The sequence below is a fragment of the Pan paniscus genome, chromosome 11, assembly GCF_029289425.2.
Source record: "Pan paniscus chromosome 11, NHGRI_mPanPan1-v2.0_pri, whole genome shotgun sequence".
In the NCBI taxonomy this organism is placed as follows: Eukaryota; Metazoa; Chordata; class Mammalia; order Primates; family Hominidae; genus Pan; species Pan paniscus.
In genome coordinates, this window is record NC_073260.2 from 22,884,374 (window position 1) to 22,911,699 (window position 27,326).

Genomic DNA, 27,326 nt, shown 5'->3' on the forward strand with positions numbered 1-27,326 from the left:
AACTTTCCCCACTTATACGTCCATGACCCTAAACTCTGCACCATATAGTTCCTTTGCAATCCTCGGATCCTACATTTACAAATTTTAAAAAGCCATAGCTATTCACTTAAGATTTCATTGAAGGTTCCATATTTCCTCTATAAGTAACACTTTCTACTTAAATGAGGAAATACGCACAAAGGATTGGGGTGGGAGATGTTGCTCAAACTCAAAAATAAAAAAGCTAAAGATAAAGGAGAACCATGCCATCATTAATGAGGCAGGGTCCTCCTGACTCCACTGGTTTTGGTTTTTCTGTTTGTTTGACATATAATTCACATACCATGAAATTCACCTTTTTAAGGCTACAATTCAGTGGATTTTATGTTATAGATATTAACAAAGTTGTGCAACCATCACAGGTAATTCCAGAACATTTTCATCACCCGGAAAAGAAACTCTGTAACCCATTAACAGTCATTTCCATTGCCCCTTCCTCCCAACCCCTGGCAACCACTAATCTACTTTTTATCTCTAGGAATTTGCCTATTGTGGACATTTCATATAAATGGAATCATACAATATATGCCCTTTGTGTCTGGATTCTTTCACTTAGCATGTTTTCAAGGCTCAGTGAATATTGTAGCTTGAATAAGGACTTCATTCCTTTTTATGGCAAGTAATATTCAGTTATTTAGATATACCACCTTTTGTTTATTCATTCATCAGTTGATGGATATTGGGTCATTTTTCACTTTTTGGCTGTTCTGAATAATGTTGCTATGAAAATTTTTATGCAAGTCTTTCTGTGGAGATAACGTTTTCAGTTCTCTTGGTTAGATAGCTTGGAATGGAATTGCTGGGTCATATGATAACTCTGTGTGTAACTTTGAGAGGAACTACCAAACTGTTTTCCAATATGGCTGCACCGTTCTGCATTTCCACCACCAATATATGAGGATTTCAATTTTTCCATATCCTTGCTAACACTTGCTATTTTGTGTCTTTTTGACTATCGCTATTTTAGTGGGTATGAAGTGGTGTCTCATTGTGGTTTTTATTTGCATTCTCCTAATAACATGATGTCAAGCATATTTTCATGTGCTTATTAGCCATTTGAATGTCTTTTTTTTAGAGAAATGTCTAAATCTTTTGTCCATTTTTAAATTGTGCTTTGTAAATTGTTCAGTTGTAATGCTACTTTATATATTCTAGACATGACACCTTTATGAGATATGAAATCTGTAAACATTTTATCTAATTTTATGAGTTGTCTTTTGACTTTCTTGATAGTGTTCTTTGAGGCATAAAAGTTTTAAATTTTGATAAAGTCCAATTTATGTATGTTTTTTGTTTGCTTATGCTTTTAATGTAATATCCAAGAAAACTACTGCCTAATCCAAGGTCTTAAAGACTTTCTCTTATGTCTTCTTCTTAGAGTTTTATAGTTTTAGCCTTTACATTTAGGTCTTTAATGACCTATTTTAATTTTTATACATGGTGTGATATAGGGGTCCCACTTCATTCACTTGATGAGGCTACCCAAGTGTTCCATTTGATAAAGAGTCTTTTGTTACAGAGAGTATTCTGTCCCCACTGTATTTTCTTGGCACCCTCCTTGAAAAACAATTGACCATAAATGTATGAGTTTATTTCTGGGCTGCCAATTTTATTTCATTGATCTACATCCGTCCTCATACTGGTGTCTCACAGTCTTGATTACCATAGCTCTGTAATAAATTTTGAAATCAGAATGTTTAAGTACTCCAGCTTTTTTTCTTTTTAAATATTGTTTTGGCTGTTCTGGATGCCTTTCATTTCCATGTGAATTTTAGGAGCAGCTTGTCAATTTCTGTAAAACAAATCATCGGGTATTTTAATAGAGATTTTGAATCTACAGATAAATTTGGGAATATTTCCAGTTTAACAGTGTTAAGCCTTCCAGTCCATGAATACAGGATGTCTTCACATTTACACAGGCCTTCTTTAATTTCTTTGAATGATATTCTGTAGTTTTTAGTGTTCAAGTCTTATGCTTCTTTTGTTAAATTTATTCCTAAGTGTTTTTTTTTAATTCTGTAAATACAGTTTTTAATACTGCATAAAGGAATGGTTTTCAAATTTTATTTTCTGATTGTTCATTGCTAGTAAATAGAAATACAGTTGATTTTTGTATATTAATCTTGTAACCTGCTTGACAACTTATTTTTAAATTTTTTTTATTTCGAATTTTTATGGGTACATAGTAGGTGTATATATTTATGAGGTACATGAGATATTTTGATACAAGTATGCAATGTGTAATAATCACATCAAGGTAAATGAGGAATCCATCACCTCAAGCATTTATTATTTCTTTGTGTTATGAACTTTTCAATTATGCTCTTTTAGTTATTTTAAATATACAATAAATTGTTGACTGTAGTCACTCGCTTTTGCTATCAAATACTAGATGTTATTCATTTTATCTAATTATATTTTTGTGCCTATTAACCAACCCCTCTTTTCCCCTTCTTCTCCACTGCCCTTCCTAGCCTCTGGTAACAACTATCATTCTATCCTGTAGCTCGATGAGTTCAATTTTTTTTTTTTGTTTTTAATTTTAGTTCTCACAAATGAGTGAGAACATGCAAAGTTTGTCTTTCTGTGCCTGGCTTATTTCACTTAACATAGTGTCCTCCAGTTCCATCCATGTTGTTTCTAATGGTAAGATCTCATTTTTTTTAATGGCTGAATACTACTCCATTGTGTATATGTACCACATTTTCTTTATCCATTAGTCTGTTGATGGACACAGGTTGTTTCCACATCTTGGCTATTGTGAATAGTGCTGAAATAAACATGGGAGTACAGATGTCTCTTCAATATACTGATTTCCTTTCTTTTCGGTGTATACCTTTCCTTGGATAGCCGGATCATATGGTAGTTCTAGCTTTAGTGTTTTGAGGAATCTCCATATTGTTCCCCATAGTGGTCGTATTAATTTACATTTCCACCAGTAATATATGAGGGTTTCCCTTTCTCCACATCTTTGTCAGCATTTGTTATTGCCTGACTTTTGGATAAAAGCCATTTTAACTGGGGTGAGATAACATCTCATTGTAGTTTTGATTTGCATTTCTCTGATGATCAATGATGTTGAGCACTTACTTATATACCTGTTTGCCATTTGTATGTCTTCTTTTGAGAAATGTCTATTCAGATCTTTTGCCCATTTTTAAATGGGGTTATCAGAATCTTTTTGGTATTGAGTTGTTTGAGCTCCTTATATATTCTGGTTATTAATCCCTTGTCAGATGGGTAGTTTGCAAATATTTTCTCCCATTCTGTGGGCTGTCTTTCACCTTATTGATTGTTTCCTTTGCTGTGCAGTTTTCACTTGATATCATCCCATTTGTTCATTTTTTTCTTTAGTTGCCTATACTTTTGGGCTATTACTCAAGAAATCTTTGCTCAGACCAATGTCCTGGAGAGTTTCCCCAGTGTTTTCTTGTAGTAGTTTCATAATATGAGGTCTTAGATGTAACTTTTTTAATTATTTTGATTTGATTTTTGCATATGGTAAAAGATAGCACTCTAGTTTCTTTCTTTGATATATGGATACCCAGTTTTCTCAGCACCATTTACTGAAGAGACTGTTCCTTCCCCAATGTGTGTTCTTGGCACCTTTGTTGAAAATGAGTTAACTGTGGATGTGTGGATTTATTTCTGAGTTCTGTATTCTATTCTGTTGATATATGTGTCTGTTTTTATGACAGTACCATGCAGTTTTGGTTACTGTAGCTCTGTAGTATAATTTGAAGTTAGGTAATGTGATTCCTCCAGTTTTGTTCTCTCTGCTCAGGATAGCTTTGGCTATTTTGTGTCTTTTGTGGTTTCACAGGAATTTTAGGATTTGTTTTCTATTTATCTGAAGAATGTTGATATGGTTTGGCCATGTCCCCACCCAAATCTCATCTTGAATTTCCATGTATTGTAGGAGGGAACCAGTGGGAGATAATTGAATCATGGGGGAAATTCTTTCGTGTGCTGTTCTCATGATAGTGAATAAGTCTCACAAGATTTGATCATTTTATAAAAAGAGATTTCCCTGCACGAGTTCACCTCTCTCTTTGCCTGCTGCCATCCCTGTAAGATGTGACTTGCTCCACCTTACTTTCCACCACGATTGTGAAACCTCCCCAGACATGTGGAACTGTAAGTCCATTAAACCTCTTTTTCTTCCCAGTCTCAGGTATGTCCTTATCAGCAGCATGAAAATGGACTAATACAAATGTCATTGGTATTTTGATAGGGATTGCATTGAATCTATAGATTGCTTTGGGTAATACGGATTTTTTTTATTCTTTCAATCCATGAACATGGATTATCTTTCCTATTTTTGTGTGTCCTCTTCAATTTCTTGACTCAATGTTTTGTATTTTTTTGTAGAAATATTTCACTTCTTCAGTTAAATTTATTCCATTTTATTTGTAGCTATTGTAAACGGGATTCCTTTCTTCGTTTCTTTTTCAGACTGTTCATTATTGGCATATAGAAATGCTACTTATTTTGTATGTTGATTTTGTGTCCTACAACTTTCCTGATTTTGTCAGTTCTAATAGTTTTTTTCTTGGTGGAATCTTAGGTGTCTTCAAATATAAGATCATATCATCTGCAAATAAGGATAATTTGACTTCATTTTTTCCAATTTAGATGCCCATTATTTCTTTCTCTTACCTGATTTCTCTAGCTAGGCTTCTAGTACTATGTTGAGTAACAGTGATGAGAGTGGGCATCACTTTCTTGTTCCAGATCTTAAAGGAAAGGCTTTTTGTTTTTCCCCATTTGGTAATACTAGCTGTGTGTCTATTGTATATAGTTTTATTGTGTTGAACTATGAACTGTTTTATATCTAATATTTTATGGACTCCTTTTTATTTTCCATATATAAAATTATGTCTCTACAAAAATAGATTGTATTACTTTTTTTTTTTTCTTATCTGGATGCTATTTTTTTTTTCTTTTTAGATTTTAAGATTTTAAGGATGGCTTGGGCCTTTTTTATTGTTGCTGTTAAAGTAAACTCAGAGTTTACCAGTAGTAGTACTTTTAGGGAATTTTCCAAATTACCTTTTTCTTCAATCTGAGAAGAGGTTATTGACACCTTTTCAAAATTATGTAGTCATTGATCATTTTGCCCAAATAATATCTTTTGGAAGTGACATGAGAATAGTCTTATGTTTATATTGTTGATTTTCTTATTTCTTTTTGGACACTAGTATTAAACTGAAAATTTAATAATCTTACAACTTAAATAATTTGTAGTAAAGAAAATGTCACATGGGTTTTAAAAATGAGCAATTAACTATTACTTCCTACCATAAACTGTTTTTCTTTTCTTTTCTTTTCTTTTTTTTTCTTTTTTTTTTTTTTTTTTTTGAGACAGAATCGCACTCTGTCACCCAGGCTGGAATGCAGTGGCACAATCTCAGCTCACTGCAACCTCCGCCTCCCAGGTTCAAGCAATTCTCCTGCCTCAGCCTTCTGAGTAGCTGGGATTACAGACGTGCGTCACCACACCCAGCTAATTTTTGTATTTTTAGTAGAGACAGGGTTTCACCATGTTGGCCAGGCTAGTCTCGAACTCCTGACCTCAGGTGATCCACCTCCCTTGGCCTCCCAAAGTGCTGGGATTATGGGTGTGAGCCACTGTGTCCAGCCTCCTACCATAAACCTTTTTTTTTTTATTATTATACTTTAATTTCTAGGGTACATGTGCACAATGTGCAGGTTTGTTACATATGTATACATGTGCCATGTTGGTGTGCTGCACCCATTAACTTTTCATTTGCATTAGGTATATCTCCTAATGCTATCCCTCCCTCTCCCCCCACACCACGACAGGCCCCAGTGTGTGATGATCCCCACCCTGTGTCCAAGTGTTCTTATTGTTCAATTCCCACCTATGAGTGAGAACATGCAGTGCTTGGTTTTCTGTCCTTGCGATAGTTTGCTCAGAATAATGGTTTCCAGCTTTGTCCGTGTCCCTACAAAGGACATGAACTCATCCTTTTTTATGGCTGCATAGTATTCCATGGTGCATATGTGCCACATTTTCTTAATCCAGTCTATCATTGATGGACATTTGGGTTGGTTGCAAGTCTTTGCTATCGTGAATAATGCCACAATAAACATATGTGTATGTGCCTTTATAGCAGCATGATTTATAATCATTTGGGTATGTACCCAGTAATGGGATGGCTGGGTCAAATGGTATTTCTAGTTCTAGATCCTTGAGGAATCACCACACTGTCTTCCACAATGGTTGAACTAGTTTACAGTCCCACCAACAGTGTAAAAGTGTTCCTATTTCTCCACATTATCTGGATGCTTTTTTTTTTCCTTGATGAATTGTCTTGTCTAGAACCTTTAGTACAATATGGAATAGAAAGGGTATAAATAGATATCTCTATTATCTATTTCTACTTTGATATCTCTGTTATCAAATTCTACTTTGTCATAGGGTATAGTCTTTTTTATAGTTGTTCAGTATGGTTAGTTTAGTATTCTGTTGTATCTATATAAGGGATATTGGATTTCATCTGGTTTTAATCAGACAAATTCTATAATGATAACACCACCTTATAGAATTCATTGTCAGTGTTCCCTCTTCCTTTGTCTTGTTGGAAGAGCTTGCAGAAGATTGGCGCTAGCTGGAGTTAACATTTGCTATCATTCACCAGTGAAGACATCTAGTGACCCATTGTGAAATAGGAAAAGAAAGCAAAGTCCATGGGGCAGAAATTCACCCAAGGTCACAACAGACAGCCCTGAGTTCAGGCTCCAGCTGAGCCAGTGCCTAGTGTGTAAATTGTTTCTAGTTTTCTTAACTATGATCAAAAGTGGATATTGCTGTCATGGGGTAACTGATGAGGAAACTGAAGCTCACAAACATGGCATGATTTGCCTATACATGCTGTGGCTGAACTGGAGCTCTAATGAAACCTTATGAAAAACAACACCCTCCAGAACCATTGCCTTTGTGCAGGGATTTGATTTTAAAGATGCACTGTTTCCATTTTATCTTACTTGAGTATCACAAGTAAGCAAGATAAGCAAGATAACATTTATTGTACCAAGCACTGTTCTGGGTGTTTCTCATGCTATTCATTCTTTTTTTTTTTTTTTTTTTGAGACGGAGTCTCGCACTTTTGCCCAGGCTGGAGTGCAATGGCATGATCTCAGCTCGCTGCAAGCTCCACCTCCCGGGTTCACATCATTCTTCCACCTCAGCCTCCCAAGTAGCTGGGACTACAGGCACCCGCCACCACGCCCAGCTAATTTTTTTGTATTTTTAATAGAGACGGGGTTTCACCGTGTTAGCCAGGATGGTCTCGATCTCCTGACCTCGTGATCCACCCGCCTCTGCCTCCCAAAGTGCTAGGATTACAGGCGTGAGCCACCAAGCCCAGTGCTATTCATTCTTACAACAATCTTGTGAGGCAAGTATTGTTGACTCCATTTTACAGATAGGAAAACTAAGACTCTCAGAGATGATAGAAACAGGAAATGGAGAAAGTCATGATGCAAACTCAGTCTTTTAGACCCCAAGCAGAGGGCTTGTTTCTTTGTCCCACTCCCACCCCTCCACCCATGGAAAGCAGAACTCACATATGAGATGGGAACTGAGCTCAGCTCAGAACTGAGTAGATAAGAACCATTCTGCCTATAGTGTTCCCTAACTTAATGGCCAAGAGTAAATCCAAGTTGGTGGCCTCTGCTTGGCCTCTCCTCCTCTGAGCTTGGCTTTGGCAAAATTCAATCTTAAAGGCACCATGGAAGAAGAGAAGGGCTTTAGGGTCAGATGTGGGAAGAGAAGTGATGTCAGTGTTGAAAGGAGCAGTAGTGTGTTCCTGTGGTAAGATCTCTTCCTTGTCAAAAGTTGGGAACATGGAGTTCATCCTCCTAATAAACTTTAACTTCCTCTGAACTGTGACTCAAGACCCACTTGGGACCAATGAATGCCTAATAATTTTATCCATTTGGAAAGAGCAGTGGACTTTGAGTAAGTAGACCTATGTTGGGGCCTGGCTAAACTACTACTATATCTGTAGCCTTGGGAAAGTCAATCCAAATTTCCAAGGCTCACTTGCCTCCTTGTAAAATGGATTTAATAATACACATCCCTTAGGCAGTTGTAAAGGAAACAGAAGACAACTGTGTAAAAGCTTCTAGCACTGTGTCTGATACAGAGTATGTACCCAGGAAATGTGTGTGGAATCTCTAAGGCACTTTTACATCCATAATCACCATTTAGTCCTCACACCGTCACCATGGGGTTATTGACAGGCCACTGAGGTGCAGAGAGGGCAAATAATCCCACCAAAGCCACATAGCTAGTTAATGACAAGGTGAAACCTACACATCATATCCTCTGCCTCTCAATTCAACATAGTTCCAAGTTATGCCTTCTGAAAAAGTCATTTCTATAACTGAAGTCACTTTAAAAATTATTGTTTATATCTGAGTTCAGAGATGCTGTCCAATATATAATAAAGATATTTTTAAAAGCCTACAATTTGCTTCAGAGATCCCAGGAGTGCAAGTTGGAGTAGAATAATTGGGCATTCTGTGTTCAATTCATTCCTTAACTTGAGACCATAAGGTTAGTCTGTGTCTGCTTTACCCTAAAACAGCATATTAAAATGTGAACATCTTCCAATTAAGTACTATAGCTAGTACAATTATGTGTTATCATTTAGTCCACACCCTGAATAAAGAGAAGGAGGAGGAAAAGACGGGGGATGGGGAGAGGAAGGGACAGGAGAAGACCAAGAAAAGAAAGGCAAACACAGTCATTGTTGTTAAAGCCAAGCAACATGCCAACCTGCATTTTTTTTTTCAAGAGGGGTCAGGTCGCTCATATTTGATGAGTGAATGAATACACTCAGACAGATCATTTGCATAGTATTTATATATTTAAATCCACTGTCTTATTCACTCCTCAAAGGCTTTCAGAATGGAGAGGGCAAGAATTGTCATCATTTTTTTCGTACAAAAAAATGAGAGTCCTGTAGGTGGTTGACAATCCCAGTTTGCAGCAGACAGAGGATCCAGCAAGATAAGGTCTAGTTCACAGTAGCTTTTAAACTCATATCTAAGGCTTAGTCCACTGTTTTTAAAGAAGGAAGAACAGGCACACCTGAAACAAACATAGGGGCAAGAATACATTTTTATTGAAGACCTTATAGTATTGTGTCCCATTTCTTGTTCATTTGACCATCTCTCTGCTCTTCTGTGAGCTCCATGGCAGCAAAAACCCCACTCTTTTTTTTTAATGGTGTTTCTTCCATGCTTAGCAGAATGCCCAGCACCTAGTAGGCATTCATTTATGGCAAAGCACACAGAGTGGAGCTGCTGTGATAATTACTCACTCCTCGGGTATTGGAGATACACTCAACACACTTTAATTGTAAATGAATTTATATGTATTTAATTTTAAGTGTTAATACTATAATTATTTCTGAGTTCTGATGTTCACTGCACTGTGAATTTTAGGGAGATGCTCACATACCAGTGAATTTCAGGGGATTTAGCAGTCAGAACAGTGGATGCCTAGCACCGTTTCCAGGTTGCTGTCACCTCTGCCTGAGCTTAGAACCAACACTGGTTTCCAGACTTGGCCTTCCTACAGAGCTCTCCCTGCCAGCTCCCCACTCCCCTGATTCTTTGCCTGTTAGCTCATACAGCTTGAGAGGTTGAAGGGAGTACAAGTGTGGGGAGCTGGTGTTTGGAGCCCAACCACAAACTGCTTTACCTTTGTTCTAAGCCAGGACCTCCTAATCATGCCTCAGACTGAGTTGTTTTGAAAGTAGAAACTAGGATGGGAGTCCTTAATACCAAGATGGTCTCTCTGTTCCGGGCACTAGAATTAAATATTTATGTTGGCAGAAAGCATGGGTTGTCAGCTTGAGTTGGGAGATAGGAAAGTTGGGTTCTGGTGCTCGAGGGTGGGTGGCTGCATGTGAGAGTGAGCAGGGATGCATAGCAGCCCCTGGTGACTCATTCTCAAGCCTCACTTTGGTAATCCTAGACTAAAGGGGAACAGAAATACTTTGCTTGGTAGCTAGCACTCAGCTGGGGGAAGTTTGGACATCTGACTTTTGGCAGCCTCTCCAGACCAACTTGCCCAATACCCTCATGTCCCAGGCTGGGAAAGTGAGAGCAGAGCATGGTGGGACTTACCCAAAGCCATTATTACTCAAACTGGAGTCTAGGTCTTCAACAGGCTATGGAGGCATTAGACCTGCAGTTAGAGAGCTGTGTGACCTTGGACCAGTCACTTGAACTCTGTGATCCTAACTGTAAAATAGGAATGATTTCTAACCTTGGGATTAAATGAAATAATGTAAGCAAATGATACTACATTCAGTACTTTCAAAGCTCTACATTGGAGTCAGTAAGCTTTCCTCTGGAGGTCCAGATAGTAAATATTTTAGGCCTTGACGATGCTGTGATTTCTGTCACAATTACATGATTCTGCCATTGTAGTGTGAAAGCAGCCATAGAAAATGCATTCAAAGCAAACCAAAAAAGAGTGTGGTTGTAAAAGATTTATTTACGAAAATAGGCAGTGGGCCAGATTTGGACTGTGGGCTGTAGTTTGCTGATCCTGCTTGCAATGCTTGTTAGTTGTTGCAGTTACTATTGATGACACAACAAATGACCCCAAAACTTAGCAGCTTAAAATGACCATTTGATTTTGCTCATGGATCTGTGGGCTGGAAATTTAGACAGTACATAGTAGATTGGGCTGTCTTTGCTTCACGAAGTATGGGGCCTCAACTGCAAGAATTCAAAAGCTGGGAGTAACTTGACTGCTTGGGTGAGAATTATCTGAAGGCTCCTTTACTCATCCATCTGGAGCCTAGGTACCAGGGCTGCTGAAGCAACCACACATGGCCTCTCCTTGTGGCTTGTCTTCCTCCCACCACAGTGGCCTCAGGGCACTCAAATTTCTTATACGGAGGCTCACAGTTCCAAGTGAGAATGTTTCAGTAAGCAAGGTGGTAGCTGCATCCCCTTTTATGACCCAGACTCAGAAGTCACACAGCATCCCTTCCATTTTGCTCTACTGGTCAAAGCACTCATGAGCCTGCCCATATTCAAGGTGAAATGTCAAAGAACTGGGGCGGGGGTCTTGTTTTAAAGCCATTATAGAAGAGATGAATTATTTAAACACATGCACATTGAATAACAATTATGCTAACTTACCACTTACCATGTGTCAAGCATCGTTTCATAAACTTTATTCCTCTAACATCCCTTTGAGATAGATAATATTATCATACACATTTTATTTTTACTAATTTATTTATTTAGAGGCAGGGTCTCGCTCTCTTGGCCAGGCTGGACTGCAGTGGTGCCATCTTGGCTCACTGTAGCCTTGATCTCCCAGACTCAAATGATCCTCCCACCTCAGCCTCCCTAGTAGCTGGGACTACCAGTGTGTACCACCATGCACAGCTAATTTTTGTATTTTTTGTAGAGACGGGGTTTCACCATGTTGCCCAGACTGGTTTTGAACTCCTGGGCTCAAGCGATCCACCTGCCTCGGTCTCCCAAAGTGCTGGGACTACAGTTGTGAGCCACCATGCCCGGCCACACACTTTAAAGACAAGAAACATTACAGAACAGAGAAGGTCGATTAACTTGCCTAAGGTCATAAAGATAGTAGGTTGTAGAACAAACATTGGAACTCAGGTAGCAGGGCTCCAGTGTCTATTCTAACCTCTACACACCCTGCCTCATTGTGATCATAAAAGCAGAAACACTCTTTCTACTACTTGAGGGGAGCTGGGTTCAGAATGAGAGGCTTTGGACTTCAGAGTGTCTAGCAGTCTTCCCATCAAAAATCCGTCACGAACACTATTACACATTTTCTCTACATCCAGACTGTCTGGGCATCATGAATAGTACAGGGGAAAAGATATAGTACTTGATTTTGTTCACAAGAAACCTAAACTATGGGTAGGGAGATTGCATTCTGATTTCATTCTCACAATCCCACAAGATAAAACTCTTGTCCCCATTTTACAGATAAGGAAACTGAGGCTCAATGGTAGAATTTCTACTTGCTCAGTAGCTTCTTGCTACTGCCCAGCTAGAATCCAGATTCAAATCCAGAACAGTCTTATTTGTAAGTCCATGCTGTTTGCCACGGAATCCAGTGGAGAAAAGTCTGGAACGTGTAACACCAGCTCTATCGAAGAAAAAACAGCTCTCAGTTCCTAGAATATTAGATCTAACCTATCTCTCAGCAGTGAGCTTGGTCCTGTTCCCTCACTGCAGGAGATGGGAGGCTGAAGCATAGAGATGGGCATTGAGGTGGCCCTGGCCATCCAGCTTCCCAGACCCAAAGCTTAAGCTGGGACTCGGTGCTTTTCCTACTGCCCCTGTCTGCCACATTGTGCTGGAAATGGCAGGGAGGGGAGCCATGGCAGTGGGGGTGGGAGGGGTGGGCATGAGCTAAGTGGAAGTTGTTTGCCAAAGCTGTGTGGGGGGAAGGAGCATTTTACAAGACTGGGGCCTCTGGCCTGGAAACATCTGTTTCCCTTCAAATCAGCGAGGAGACTTTTGCCTCCCCAGAATGCCTAAATCATGTTGCGGCTGGGGAAGAGCAGGCGTTGGCCTGGAGACTTCAAACGCATTCTCCTGTACTCTCGGGGACCCAGGCCTGACGTGGGCCTCTAGGGCTCTGTCCCTGCTCTTACCCCCTGTCAGATCTGTGAGAAGCTCTCACTGCCAATTAACTTCTTGGTTTCATTCTCTCACCCCTGCTGTGAGGAGGTCTGGGGTCTTGGATGGGACCAATAGCAGCTTCCTTTCTACCCACCCTCCTCTGATCTCCACTGGGACCACTTACTCCAGTTGGGGGTGAAGTCAGAGCCTTGGGGAGTGGCTTAGTACTAACCCCAATGATGATGCCAACAGCGATTGATTGCTTATTGGTTATTGCATATCACATGTCGGGCATTGTGCTGAGCACTTTCATGCTGCACTCTCTTTCATTCTAACAAGAACCCTTCATGGTGAGTTTTAATATTATGATTCCCATTGTACAGGTGAGTACCTTGAGACAAGGCTACACACAGCCAATGTACGAGAAGCCAGAATTTAACAACAAATTGGCTGATTCCAAAGCCATGCCTTTAGCCCTCTTGTTATTCCATTCATTTTAGTAACCCTTCAATCTAGTCATCTTCTGTTCATTTCACAGATGGAAAGACTGATTTCCAGGAAAGGGAAATGAGCCTCATTCATTCTGACCTGTGTGTGCTGAGCGTTGGTGCACCAGGTGTAGGTGTTTAGAGATGAGCAGAACCATATTCTGATCCTGAAGACAATCACATACTCATAGGGGCAAGAAAGAAGTGAAGGGGTGCTGGCCTAGCTGTGTGACATGTGCACCATGTGGCATGGGCACCGTGCAGGGGAAAAGGAGGGCTAAGCAGCTCTTGAGACGGGTCAAAGCAGACTTTCCAGAGGAGGTAAGGTTTGAGCGATGCTTCAAGGACAAGGTAGAGAGGGGTCAAGTGAAGAAGGGGATGGATGACTCAGCCAGAGAGTGCCACTGGTGGAAAGGTTCAGAGGTGGGATCCATGTTCTGGAACCATCAGCAGCTGGAGATGCCTCTGCTGTGAAGCAGAGTAGGGAGGAAGGTCAGCAAGCACACCTAGACCTTTGACCAGAGCTCAAATGAGGGGGTTCCAAGTTGAGGAATTTGTCCTGAGAGTGATGGACTTTGTCCTAAGGATGATGAAGATGATGTCCTGAGGATGACAATGTCCCGACAATGATGAAGAAATATTGAAAAATACTTCGGAGTAGTTATCCCAAGGCATTTTCCCACACAGTGTGTTTGTTTGGATTTCAACCTCCCAATACACTAAGCCTGTATTACTGTAGGTATGCAAGATCTCATACCACACAGTCTGTGGACAAGCTAGGACTCAAATTCAGGTTTCAGCCACCTTGGCCAGTGTTCCTTCCCCTGAAATAAGGCCAAGGAAAGGAATAGCAATGGTTTGGGCCTGGAGCTCCAGGTTCCTGTATAGCTCATCCAAAGTTATCCATGAGCCGCCTCTTTCATAATGAAATCATCCCATAAGTAGACTTGGACCTCGATCAGCCAGGGCATGGAAATGTAGGAGAGAGCACTGGAGGAGGAGGAGTCAGGAATGCCAGAGTCTTTGTTTGAATCTATTGGCAAGTGGGTCTTTGTGCAAGTCCTTTTTCCTTCTGGGCTTTGGTTTCTCCACTTGTAAAATCAAGATTAGGAGTTGATGGTACAGGAGTTTTAGTTCAAATTATCAGTGAACCTCAGCCTGCTTCAGAGAGATGACAGAACTAAGCAGAGAGAGGCTGACACCCTTTCTGATCTCAAGAAACTCAGAGGTCTGATTATTCTCTCTCTCTCTCTCTCTCCCCCTCCCCCTCCCTCTCTCTCTCCCTCTCTCTCTCCCTCTCTCTCTCTCTCCCTCTCTCTCTCTCTCCCTCTCTCTCCCTCTCTCTCTCTCTCCCTCTCCCCTCTGTCTCTGTCTCTGTCTCTCTCTGTCCCTGGCTCTCCCTCTTTCACTCTCCTGCTGTATGGATTTGCTTGTGGTATATATTTGTATCTGTTTCTTGGTCTCTGTCCCCCCCCAACTTCTCACTCTCTCTGTCTCTTTCTCCCTCTCTCCTTCATATCAGGGACTGCCACTTTCTCTCCTTCACAAGTAACCCCTCCAGGCACTGCCTGGTCCCCTAACAGCTTTCAGATGTGCCTCTGGAACAGTTCTACAGTTACAGCTGAGACAGGCAGAAAGCGCATGGCCTTGTGACTTTTGACCCAGCACTGTGAGGTTGACGTCTTCCTCTTTCTCCACCCCCCAGCAGGGTTGCCTGAGGCCTTCTCCATCCCGAGGCCCCCACTGGCATGTTTGGTTACTATAATAACAAAAATAGAAGCTACCTTTTAGGGAGCAAAGATTGAACTGGGCCTATTATTATCATTGTATCACTGAGTCTTGACCCCCAACTTGTGAGATATGGATAATTTCACCCTATTTTACAGGTGAGGAGACTGAGGCTCAAAGCAGGCGAAGTGACTTCCCAAAGAATGTTCAGCCAGCAATTGGAGAAAGCAAGGATTCTACCCAGTTTTTATGACATGAATACCTAAGACCACTTCTTCCCCAGCATCCTGGGGGCTCTCTTATTCATGCTGCTTGGCTAAGCAGCGAGATGACCCTGGGCCCTCTTGGGTGAAGGAAGTGAATTGCAGAAGCACCACAGGAACATAAGTGGCCTATGAAACAGCTGTGTTAAAACATATTCCTACTTTTCATATTTTGAACTTTCATTCATATATTCTATTCACTACAAGCCTTCCATGTTTCCCTCGGTTGAAATACATCTCTTCTAACTCCAAGAAAGCATTTTTTAAAATGTGTTGTCTTGCACAAATAAGTGCTTTTATAAAAATCCTCTTCTTACAAGCCACTTTCTCATGCATCACTCCATGTAATCCTTGAGACAGCCGTGCACTGTCTGTGAAACTAACCTCATTTTATTGATGGAGAAACTAAAATTAAGAAATGAGAGGTGGTATGCTTTCATTCATTCATTTATATCAGTATTTGTCAAGTGCCTACTGTGTGCCTAGTACTGTGTTAAATGACATGTTGTCATTTAACATATAGCTGTACCCAAGCCGAAGTGTATGCACTATGAGTCATGCATGCTAGCATTTGCATCTTGCCTCTGCCACTTTCTAGATGGGTCCATATGTGGATGATAAGTGCTTACATAATGTTGCCTGATGCTGTTCTCACTTCCCACCTTGCCACTTGCTTACTCTCACCTCCTTAAATTTATTTATGATCTTGTTCTCAACCCTTCTGCATGGCTTTCCAATGATAACTTACCTCATAGTGCACTTACATTTCACATCTATCCATACTGCACTTGTGAGGTGGGTGGCAGTCTATCACAGATGTTGGGTGCAGAGAGGTGCAGTGAGCTCATTGAGGTGAAGCGACTTGCCCAAGTTCACAATGCTAGACAGTAAAACTGGAATATGAACCCACATCTGGCCATCTCCAAGACCGGGCCCCTTCCTCTGTCACCCCCTGCTTCCTTTGTACCAAGAAGTTTTGACTTATGGTACCCTTTATTAAAACAACCTTTGAGGCCTCAGGTCATGGGAAGTCAAAGCTGGAAGGGCCCATGTAGGTAACCTGGATATGATACCCTGAGCCTGCGAGTGGGAGCAATAAAATGGCAGCTGAGAGCAAAGAGTGTGGGTTTTAGAGTAAGACAGATGATAGTCTTGGCTCCTTAATTTTCTGAACCTGTGACTTTGGACACATTGCTTAATTTTTTAAATCTTCAGTTTTATCTTCTGAAAGGTATAGATAATGAGGTTGATTATTTTAGCATGTTTTCATAAGATCAGAAAAACTTATGAGATGGCACTGCTTCAACATAGTTGGGGTTCAGCAAGTGTGGCTAATGGAATCACATTTTTACAGAGTTGATTTCTACAGAACTGTGATCAGAAGACAACAGCTTACAGTGGTTGCATGTATGAATTTTAGAGTCTGAGAAACCAAGGTTTAAATTGCCAGTCCTAGTAATTACTATGTGGTTCTGGGTAAGCTGCTTCCCCTCTCTGAGCCTCACAAATGAAATAAAGAGAGTAATAGTGCCTGTCTTTTAGGATTGTGTGGGGGAATTAATTGTGTTAATGTAGGTAACTCTTAGCTCAGTGCTTGACACATATTAGGGTCTTAGCACATAATATTAATTTGTATCACCAACTTATATTTATTAAGTACAAGTATGTATGGCCAATCAGGGCTCAGCATTCTGAAACTTGCTAATCATAGTGTTTTTCGTATTTTATAACATGGGATAATTTGAGATGCAGGGGAGGAGGGAAGAAAATAGGGCCATTGTGACCCTAGTCTCTTCTACTTAATGTAGGGAACCCTCTACCCACTTCACACTACTGCCTCTACCCTTAAAAGCTGGTGAAAAAGGATGACATGATGCAGACAGAACACTCAGATGCTCAACCCTTCTATCAGACTGTTCTTGGCCTCTAAGGCTCACATCATCTAGAAAGTCATTTCTGCTCCCTTCTTAGACTTTGCTTAACTGTAGAACTTGGAGATCTGGGAATACAAGGGTCACAGAGCTTCCCCGAGATAGGACAGAGGACAGAGGCTGCTCTAGAAAGAATTATGTGCTCTGGATTAGACTTGAATCTACCAGGTCTACGTTTTACCTGTTCTTCCCTTCTAAGGCCACACAGGCTGTGTCTGCTTCCACCAATATAGCATGGAACTTCAGATGACATCATAGAAAGGTGGGGATATGCCTTATAGCCAGATTAACCCCCAGTCTCCCTGGCATGGCCTACAAGGTTCCCACCGACCTTCTACCTCATCTCCCTTTGTTCCAGCCACACTGGCTGCCCATTTCTTCAACCGTCTGGGCTCCTTTCCTCAGGACCTTTGTACTTACTGAGCATCCTACCTAGAATGCTCTTTCCCCAGGTCTTCCTTCCATAAACTGGTTCTTCCTCACTATTCAGGTCTTAGGTCCTGAAGTTTCTTCTTCAGGAAGGCTTTCATGGGCTACCTCCCAAAGCCCATACTCCCCATGCTCCCGCATTAGTCTTTTTTGCATTATTCTGGTATATTTTCTTTCACACTTAACCATTATCTGATTTTTTGTTTACTTTTTGATTTTACTTATTTTTTTTATCTGTGACCTTGACTCTCTTGTTCATCTTTATGACCTTAGCACTTAAAGTACTTCCTCGTGTGGAGTAAATGCTCAATAAATATTTCTTAAATGAGTAAATTAATGAATATATAAATGGATATATCCAGCCATAAAGGATAGCAATGGGGCTCACTTCTCAGACCCTGGACTCAGACTGCTTGAGTTCAATACCCCGATTCTGTCCCTCAGTAACTGAGACTGTGGAAAGATACACAATCTAAGTCTCAGTGTCCTCATTAACAAGACGTGGGTGACAATAAATCCCTCCCTTTTAGGAAGTGCAACGTGCTGAGTAGGCAGTTAGTGCTCAATAAATGCTTTATAATTATCATTCTTTTTTTAAAATCATTTTTCCTGTAGCCTCATGTGCCACGACTCTCTGTTCTTCCCTGTAACTCCCAGGGCCTTCTGCGAAGTCACAGCCTGGTGCTCTGTTTTCTTGCTGTGCTGCAGGTTCACTCTGTATGCTGTGGATACACGAGGGAGGCACTCAGAGCTAAGCACTGTGACCCTGAGGACGGCCTGTCCACTGGTAGATGACAACAAGGCAGAAGGTAGGTAACCCAGTTTTTCAACTCCAAAGTAACTCCCATATTTCCCCTAAGTTCTGCACCCAACAGTCACTAATCATTAAACACACACACGCACACCCTGACACACTGGCACAAGGAGAAGAAATTGAAGGCACTAAGGGAACAGGAGGAACATGGAGCTAAATTAATCAAAGTCATGAAGGGAAAAATTAAGATTGACTAGCAATGTCTTTGGCAGTGGAAAGACTTGCCTCCTCTTTTAGAGAGTTGATCTGTGTTCTGACTTACAGGCCACAAATGGTAGGGAGTCAGAGCCCCATAACTGTACCTTGTCCCTTGGCCTAGATTTCTCAGGGACCAATCATTTTCTCCCACTTGTCATTGCTAGAGTAGCAAAGAGATGGCACCTAGAAGACCATTTCACCTTGCTATGTGTCCATAGCAGACATCATTAGCAGATCACAGCATGCTGTTCCATCCAGTCCCATGGTGGTCTCAGAATCCTTAGCATAGAGCTACCATCAGTGATTATCAGTCAGTTAGCATGCAAGATTAAATGTTTTTGCCGCTCCTGGTTCATGACATAAACAGCAGGCAAAGATAACCTGAAAAAATATAATCAGTCAATCAGATCCACCATATACTTTGTTCTTCAGCATTGTGTAGATGCAGTTTCTACATCAAGTCTAGCAAAATGTGACAGTGGCTCATAAGTCCTGGTGGTCTACTTAAAGTTGAACAATTATTTCTCAAAAGTCCAAGCAATGCAGTAGAGACATAGTCTCCCCTTTTAGGAATTCACATTATGGGTGGTGAGACAGACATTTCTGCAGATGGCTCAATAATAAACTCAATTATAAATGTTTTATGTGCTACCAAAGGGGAGGGGATTCGAAATATTTTCCTGATAAATTTTAAAAATTATTATTTTAAAATAACACGTCCACTGTCAAAAAAAAAAGTACAAATAAAAATCAGAGTAGAAAATAGTGTAACATAATGGGAGGAGCATAGTGTTCCTCCCATTTTTACTCTAAGTTTCCAGATTCTCCTAGCAGCAACTGTTGTTGGTAATGATTTAGGACCACATACAGATTTTGACAGGGTTTTTGAAGCTGAAAGAATATGCCTTCTACTCATGATGAATTGAAGTTACTTTGATTAGTAGGACTAACTGAAGCAGTAGGAATAGTCATGAACAACAAGCAGAAGAGTTTGGATTATCTTTGAAAGGTGTTTCAAATGGGGACCTATCAGACCTGATCACAGAAATGTGTCGGAAATACAACAAAGGGGAAATAGAAGGAGGGTGTTGAGATTATCCAAGACAGTTTATTTAAGCCAATTGTATGTAAAATCACAGGTACAATAATTATATTGATAATTAAGCTTGCAATTATGAGCACTAACTTTGTGCCAGACCCTGTGTTGAGTGCTTTGTATCCACTCTTTAATTTAGCTCTCCCAATGCACCTCCAGAATAGACATCATTACCTCCAGATGACAGAAAACCAAACACAACCAGTCAATAACATATTCAAGATGAAATTAAGGTTTGTCTGCTCCCAGAGCTTATGCAAGCAAACTTTCTCACCACTGTGCCTTTCTTATTGAAGCCCATGCTTATATCCTTACTTTTTTTCACCACCCAGTGATCTGTTTCTGCCCTTCTGCCCTCTCAGAAATAGCTGACAAGATCTACAATCTGTACAATGGGTACACAAGTGGAAAGGAGCAGCAGATGGCCTACAACACACTGATGGAGGTCTCAGCCTCGATGCTGTTCCGAGTCCAGCACCACTACAACTCTCACTATGAAAAGTTTGGCGACTTCGTCTGGAGAAGTGAGGATGAGCTGGGGCCCAGGTATGGGCGTATTTGTGTGATTTAAGGGGCATATTCTTTTTGCCTCCAGTTGACTTTTCTGGACCCTTTCCCCATAGGCTGAGACTAGGCTTTATCAAGTAAATAAGGGTGATTATCACCTTGGTCGTGTCAAGGCTAAAGATAGAAAATAGGCAGAGATAATGAAAGAATCTTGGAACTTTAGATTCCTGCACTCCTGGAATGTTGAATGGGGAAAGGGCATTGATGCTCTTTGCATTAATCATTCTCCTTGCTCATCTCCCACCTCATTTTACAGATAGGAAACTTCGGCTCTTTGAAGGCCTGTATCCTAACCAAGATCACAGAGGGGAACAGCAGTGGGGCCATGACCCATAATCCAGGGCCTTTCTCAGTCTTCCATAAGAAGTCTGAGTTTTTCTACAGTAAATAGCTATGATTTTGACTAAAGTTCATTAGTGAACATGACTATATAGATTTATGAATTCAACATGTATGAAGGCTTTATTTTTGTCCTGCATGCCAGTCACTATGCCAGGAACCATGAATGATTCAAACAGAACTAAGGCACAGTCACTATTTTCTAAAGCTTCATAAAGCAGTATATGCAATGGTGGCTGCATTTTATGTCTTGCATCTAGCAACATTCATCCATTCAGCATATACTTAACAGCACCTCTTATATGGTGGCTGCTGAAAATGCAACGATAAGAAAGTAGAAATGGTTGCTACCTATACATAGCTTCCTGTTGCATAAACAGGCAGTTATGTAGAGCAGGAATAATAAGCGTCATGATAGCAGAAGAACAGAACTCTTTGGGAACATACATGAGACATAGGCATCTGGTCTAGGTCACCCAATGAAGCTGCACTGGGGCTGAGAGCCTGATGCCTAAGGTTTGAGTTGGGGTAAGGTAAGTGAGGGTTGTGGGGGAAAAGGATGGGTATTTGGAGCAGAGAGACTACCTGACGGAATGCTCAGAAGAGAAAATGTTACATGACAGTGGAAGTTTTCTTCTCAACTTTTGATCACTTGCCTACCACTTTTATGACTTTTGTCATCTCACCACCATATACACTTTATTTGGTATTTCTTTCTTATATTCACTTCTTATTAAAAATGTATTTGAATAGAAAACACAACATCATCTTGTAAAGGGAAAACCAACATCATCTACCCTTAATAGAAAATTAAACCTAACCCTTCAAGACAATGAACAAAAGCAACAAAAGTGGAACAAGACAAAAAACAGAAAACAATGTTGTTCAATTCTAGCAGAGCCTGAAGCTGTCCCTTCAAAAGGGAGATTAGTTAGAGAAATGTTAAAGACACAGCCCCAAACCAAGATTTTCTTTTCTTTTTTTGACATGGAGTTTCGCTGTTATTGGCCAGGCTGGAGAGCAATGGTGCTATCTTGGCTCACTGCAACCTCCGCCTCCTGAGTTCAAGCGATTCTCCTGCCTCAGCCTCCCAAGTGGCTGGGATTATAGACACCCACCACCAGGCCCGGCTAATTTTTAAAAAATATTTTTAGTAGAGAGAGGGTTTCGCCAAGTTGGCCAGGCTGGTTTCAAACTCCTGACCTCAAGTAATCCGCCCATCTCAGCCTCCCAAAGTGCTAGGATTACAGGCATGAGCCACCGCCCGGCCCAAGATTTTCTTTTTGAAGTAATCTGAAAGAGGGGAAGAGAATGAAAGAGCTAATCTAGCCACTTTTGCACACATGATTCATTTTTGTTTAATATTGGGTCTGTGATCATCTTGAGTACCACCTAAAATCCTTTCCCTACCCTAGAGGAACTCGGCCTACACTTTGGTAAACACTGTGTTTGGAGCCACTGAAGAATTTCTGTGTAGTTGCAGCAAAGTGTGTGACAGCAGGAGTGGTAAGAGATAAGAAGGGGCAGGTCAGTGGGAGCCAGATCCTGAATGCCCTTTAAATTAGGTTAAGAAGTTGGGATTATCTCCTTAGGGTAATGGTAAGCTTTTGAAGTGTTTTTCACAAAAAGGAGTAATATTATCAGACCATCAAAGGAGAAAGATCCCTCTGGCTTGAGTATAGGGGTCAAGGTAAGAAAGCGGCAGTGAGGCTCTAGAGGCTGTTGTGATAATAGTCCCAGGAAGACAGCATGGCATTCTAGGCCAGGGTGGCATTGGTGCATTGGAGAGAATCACATGACTTCTTGAAATACTTAGTGGGCAGCACTTCATGCTTTAAAAACTTTGAAATGACCATGTAGGGTATTCATGCCATTTTTTGGACGATAAGGAAATTGAGGTCCCATGGGGCAAAATGAGCTGCCCAGAGTTATGCAGAGTTTGACATGGAGGCCAGTTCTGCCTTGAGCTCTCACCTTGAGCCCTTAGAACATTTGCAATGGCCCTCCAAGAATTTGAGGCTCTCAGGGACAGAGATGAGAGCTTGGTCCAGGGATAAAACGGATCTCTGTCCAGGGCAAGGCCTTATCAGTTATGTTGGGTCCTGGACTTTAACTTTCTCCCTTGCACACGAAAGGAAGGTTCTTTAGATAAAACCTAAAAGAGGGCCAGACTGGCGGGCAGAAGTGAAGAGCCCCAGATGAAAGCCGCTGTGTGAGTCATCTCAGCTGCCATCTTGCCTGTGGACAGAGGAAGACATTCCAGTTTTTTGGGCTTTCCCACAGGGCTCAGGGAGTTTGTGTGGAAGCTAAACCAGAGCTCCACTTCTGACTTTGTCTTTACAGCCTCCTGGAATCCTTTATGAGCCTCCAGGACATAAATCTTCTGGAAAGGCCGCCGGGCCGCCCACAGAGGCCAGGCAATCCACTCAGTAATGGTTTGTGATAACCCACTAACCCCTAGTCAGGCAATCACCAGCCACTGTCTGCGAACCTCCCCACCCTGTCACCCAGCTTCCTCCTCCTCTGGTCTTTCTAGTCTCCTGGAGGATATCTGAGATTGCTCCAACATCCCACACTGATATGTCAGCAGGAATCAAGGAAACTGCCTCCTAATCTATCCTGGTGCTGCTAATAAGCTCACTGTGCAACCCTGGGCTCTGCCGCTTTCTGGCCCTCAGTCTCCTCACCTATAACATGATAAGGACGAACTAGAACAGTGGTATTTTTTTTTATTATTATTATACTTTAAGTTTTAGGGTACATGTGCACAATGTGCAGGTTAGTTACATATGTATACATGTGCCATGCTGGTGCGCTGCACCCACTAACTCGTCATCTAGCATTAGGTATATCTCCCAATGCTATCCCTCCCCCACCCCCACCCCACAACAGTCCCCAGAGTGTGATGTTCCCCTTCCTGTGTCCGTGTGTTCTCATTGTTCAATTCCCACCTATGAGTGAGAATATGTGGTGTTTGGTTTTTTGTTCTTGTGACAGTTTACTGAGAATGATGATTTCCAATTTCATCCATGTCCCTACAAAGGACATGAACTCATCATTTTTTATGGCTGCATAGTATTCCATGGTGTATATGTGCCACATTTTCTTAATCCAGTCTATCATTGTTGGACATTTGGGTTGGTTCCAAGTCTTTGCTATTGTGAATAGCGCTGCAATAAACATACGTGTGCATGTGTCTTTATAGCAACATGATTTATAGTCCTTTGGGTATATACCCTTTTTTTCTAAATAAATCTTACATGGAATCACAGTCCACCTCCACAGAGAATTCTCTAAAATGTCCACCCATTTGCTCTGTCACACCCTAATGGTTTAACTATCTTTCCTGCACTTACTAGATTTAGAATCTTATATTGCTTGTATGTTTACTTACATATTATCTGTCTTCCCTACTACAATGTAAACTATGTATAGTTAGTGATCCCTTATGTCGTATTCACATTTGTAAGTAGGTGCTAAATAATTAGTTGTTGAGTAATTGAGTAATGAGATGATTAAATGTGTGGACCAGATGACTAAAGATTTGTTCTGGTAGAAACTGGAGTGGGTGGCCTGGAGTCCCACCTGCTGGGTCTCCTCTTCTATGCCCCTCCACCCCACCCAATCCCAAGCATCCCTTATGTCTCTCCAAGCCCTCAAGAATCTTTAGATCACAGATGGAAACAATTCAATTCCATGAGCTCTGAGGTCTTCTAACATTCCAAAAAATGCAATGTCCTTGCAAATATTAAAAGACTTGAAGAGATCTCACTTCATTGATTGATTGATTCATTGATTCATTTAATGTGCTAACTATGTGTCAGGCCATGTACTGGGGGCTAAAAATACAGAGTGAAGATGGCAGAGATCCTGCCTTTACAAGGTTCAGCATCTAGTGAGGAAAAGACTGGTCAGCCAGCAATTGCGGTGGCATTTGGCATATGAATGGACAAGCGTTTTAGAGCAGTGCTTCTCAAACTTTAACGTGCCTGAGAATCACCTGAGGACTTGTTACATTCCAAATTGACTCAGTAGTCTGGGTTAGGTCTGAGATTCTGCATTTACTGAATTCCATGAACTCTGAGGTCTTCTAACATTCCAAAAAATCCAATGTAACAAGCTCTCATAGTGATGTTAATGTTGTTGGCCCCAAAAGCATACTTGGAGTGACAAGGTTCCAGATGCAGAAAGCTGGAGCAGCTAATCCAGATCTGGAGCTCGAGGAAGAATCCTTGTGGAAGAAAGAATGTTTCTAAGTTTAGAAACAGAATGAAGAAGGGTCCTCCAGGTGGAAGGGAGAGAGTCTTCTCATCAGAAGGAATTACCAATGCAAAGATGAGAGAAGGTTGGGTAAGAGAATATACTTCAGTTAAAAATATAAATCTTATTGGAGAAGAGAGTTCGAAGTGAAAGAGGAGAGTTCAAAGTGAAAAGGAAAAGCAAACAAACAAAAACAACAAGGCTGGGTTGTTTAGCAAAGGACAGATCATGATGGTTCTTGTGAGTTCTGTTCACAAGTTTATTCTTTCTCCCAGAAGCCATATAAATGTTTTAAACAGAGGAGCAGTTTGGATACATTTGCTCTGCTTTTCAAGGATTAGCAAGTGTGCAGAACATCACAGTGTAAATAAGAGAGGGTAAGATGCTTCTCCAAAGCCAGGAGCCCAGGGCTTCTGTCCTAGCCTTGTCACCTACTTGTTGTGTGACCTTGGACACAAGCCATCCCCATTCTGGACCTTGTTTGTAACATGAAAGGGCTGAACTCCAAAGTCTCTTCCAGCTGGGAAGCCAAGGAACCAGAAAACCCTGAAGGTCATAGAGACCAGAGAACAGACACATTGTTAGTATCATTTGACCTCCAGCCCTGCACGTCTTGTTTCTGAGGGACCCAGGTTGACTAGAGGGATAAGAGTTTTTTCCAGGAGTACTTTGAGGACTGATATCATAAGATGAGCTCTATTAGGATTCTCTTGGACTGTGTAATCACTAAACCCCAAAATGTTTTCAAATCTTTCCTAAATCTGTGGTCATATATCCCCATAAGATTTAGTGACGAAAGGACATCTCTTAACCTCTGCCTAGTAAATCTATCAGGCCAGTGTCCCCCAGAGCCTGGTTCTTACGACCACAGGTTACTGCAAACAGCTGCTCGAAGAAGACACGCTGACACCCAGCTGTCCCCAGCCATAAGGTTCCTATTAGGAGACTTGAAAAACTGAGCTCATAGGTGGCCAGGGACCAGAATTTTCTCGGGTCAGAACATCCTTGACCACTCTTGGGCTTCTCTACACTTTCAATTATGTTTGAGCATATTGGTAGAGAGGACACAGCAAGCTCTTGAGGACATTTTGCTTCAGTGAAATTGATCTATCTGGACCAGGAATGGTGTATTTATGATGTCAGCTCCTCTTGCCTCCATGGCAGACATTACGAATAGATTGCAGAAATCATCACAGGATCTTTCTCAGCGTGCCATGGGATTTGAAAAGAGTTACACATCCACTGCTGTGTTCTTAGTGAAAACAAACAAACCTGGGATGTCACTGTACATTCCTCCAAGATTGTGTTAACTGCTTCTTTGGGTATATTGAATTAACTCTCAGAATTTTTAAGATATTGGGAACAAGAGCAGACTTAGGCTTCTAGGGTCATATTCCTATAATCTCAGAGGTACTTTTAACCTTTTTCTGTATATTTTGGCATTTCTAAAATCAGGACGGATTGTGCACAGTGGATGTGTACATTAAGCATTGTATTCCTCTTTTCTTGAATGGCTGTTATTAAAGCATTGGCATATCTTATAATTGAAGGTATCTTCAATTATACCTTCAATTAACAAATAAATACTCATACTAATACCAACTAACTAATACTAACAAAACACACTGACTTTGGACTTTGAACTAGTGTCCCATGGATCTGTTTTCCCCACCGACAGTATATAGCAAGGTTAGTTATTATCTTGAAGTTCCTATCAGTTCCAACTGAAATAGCTTTGGATCAGTTGAGACTCAGTCATTTCTGTCATCAAAGAACACATTTTTGAAAAGTCTTATGATTTCTTCTGAGTGGATGAAAAGAAAAAGCAAATGCGAACATTTTCAGTGGGCACCTTACAAATCACATTTCAAACCTGGTGTTAAAGGTATATAACCAGTGGCAGTATCTGAGCTTCTGACTTTCTGTTGGATAGGAGCAAGCTGAGGCTAAATTTGATATGGGTTTATTTTGAAAGTAACCCTGATGAACTACTGGAAAGTCATAAAACCATGGCTTCATTGCACAAGTTCATCACACCAGCTTAAAAATATATGTGTATATATTCATAGTTTAAAATGAAAATACCTTTATTTTATTTTGTTCTGAAATAATTATTGTTCATTATATAAAATCCAAATGATACAGAAATATATAAAATAATGAAAATTGTGCACCTCTGGGCCACATAATCCCAACCCTACCCCAGAGATTACATTGTTAACAGTGTACACATGTATTTCTGTATACAGATATGGATATGCATGGAGATGGGGAAACAGATACAGGCTTAAGAGCCTGTTTAACAAATACATGTTAACAAATGTATGTTAACATGTTTAACAAATACATAAGTTATGTTCTGTTATCTACCTGTTTTCTGTTTAACAATATGCTTTACAAGTTTTTACCCACAGATACGTATGTAAATGTTTTATCTTTTTGAAGGGTCCTTTAGTCATGCAAATATGTGAATGTATCACTCATTAATCTGGTTGTGTATTAAAAACCAAC

At 40.8% G+C, this 27,326-nt stretch overlaps 1 protein-coding gene across 5 annotated transcripts in view; it reads left to right on the plus strand.

Moving 5' to 3' along the window:
* ASTN2 (astrotactin 2) overlaps positions 1-27,326 on the plus strand; it is a 980,114-nt gene that overhangs the window by 944,841 nt on the left and 7,947 nt on the right. For all 5 annotated transcript variants that reach the window (XM_034928931.3, XM_014346251.4, XM_034928932.3 and 2 more), the window contains 2 exons: positions 18,250-18,350; positions 20,012-20,195. In XM_034928931.3, the coding sequence (XP_034784822.1) occupies positions 18,250-18,350; positions 20,012-20,195 (285 nt within the window). The remainder of the gene's footprint in view (positions 1-18,249; positions 18,351-20,011; positions 20,196-27,326) is intronic.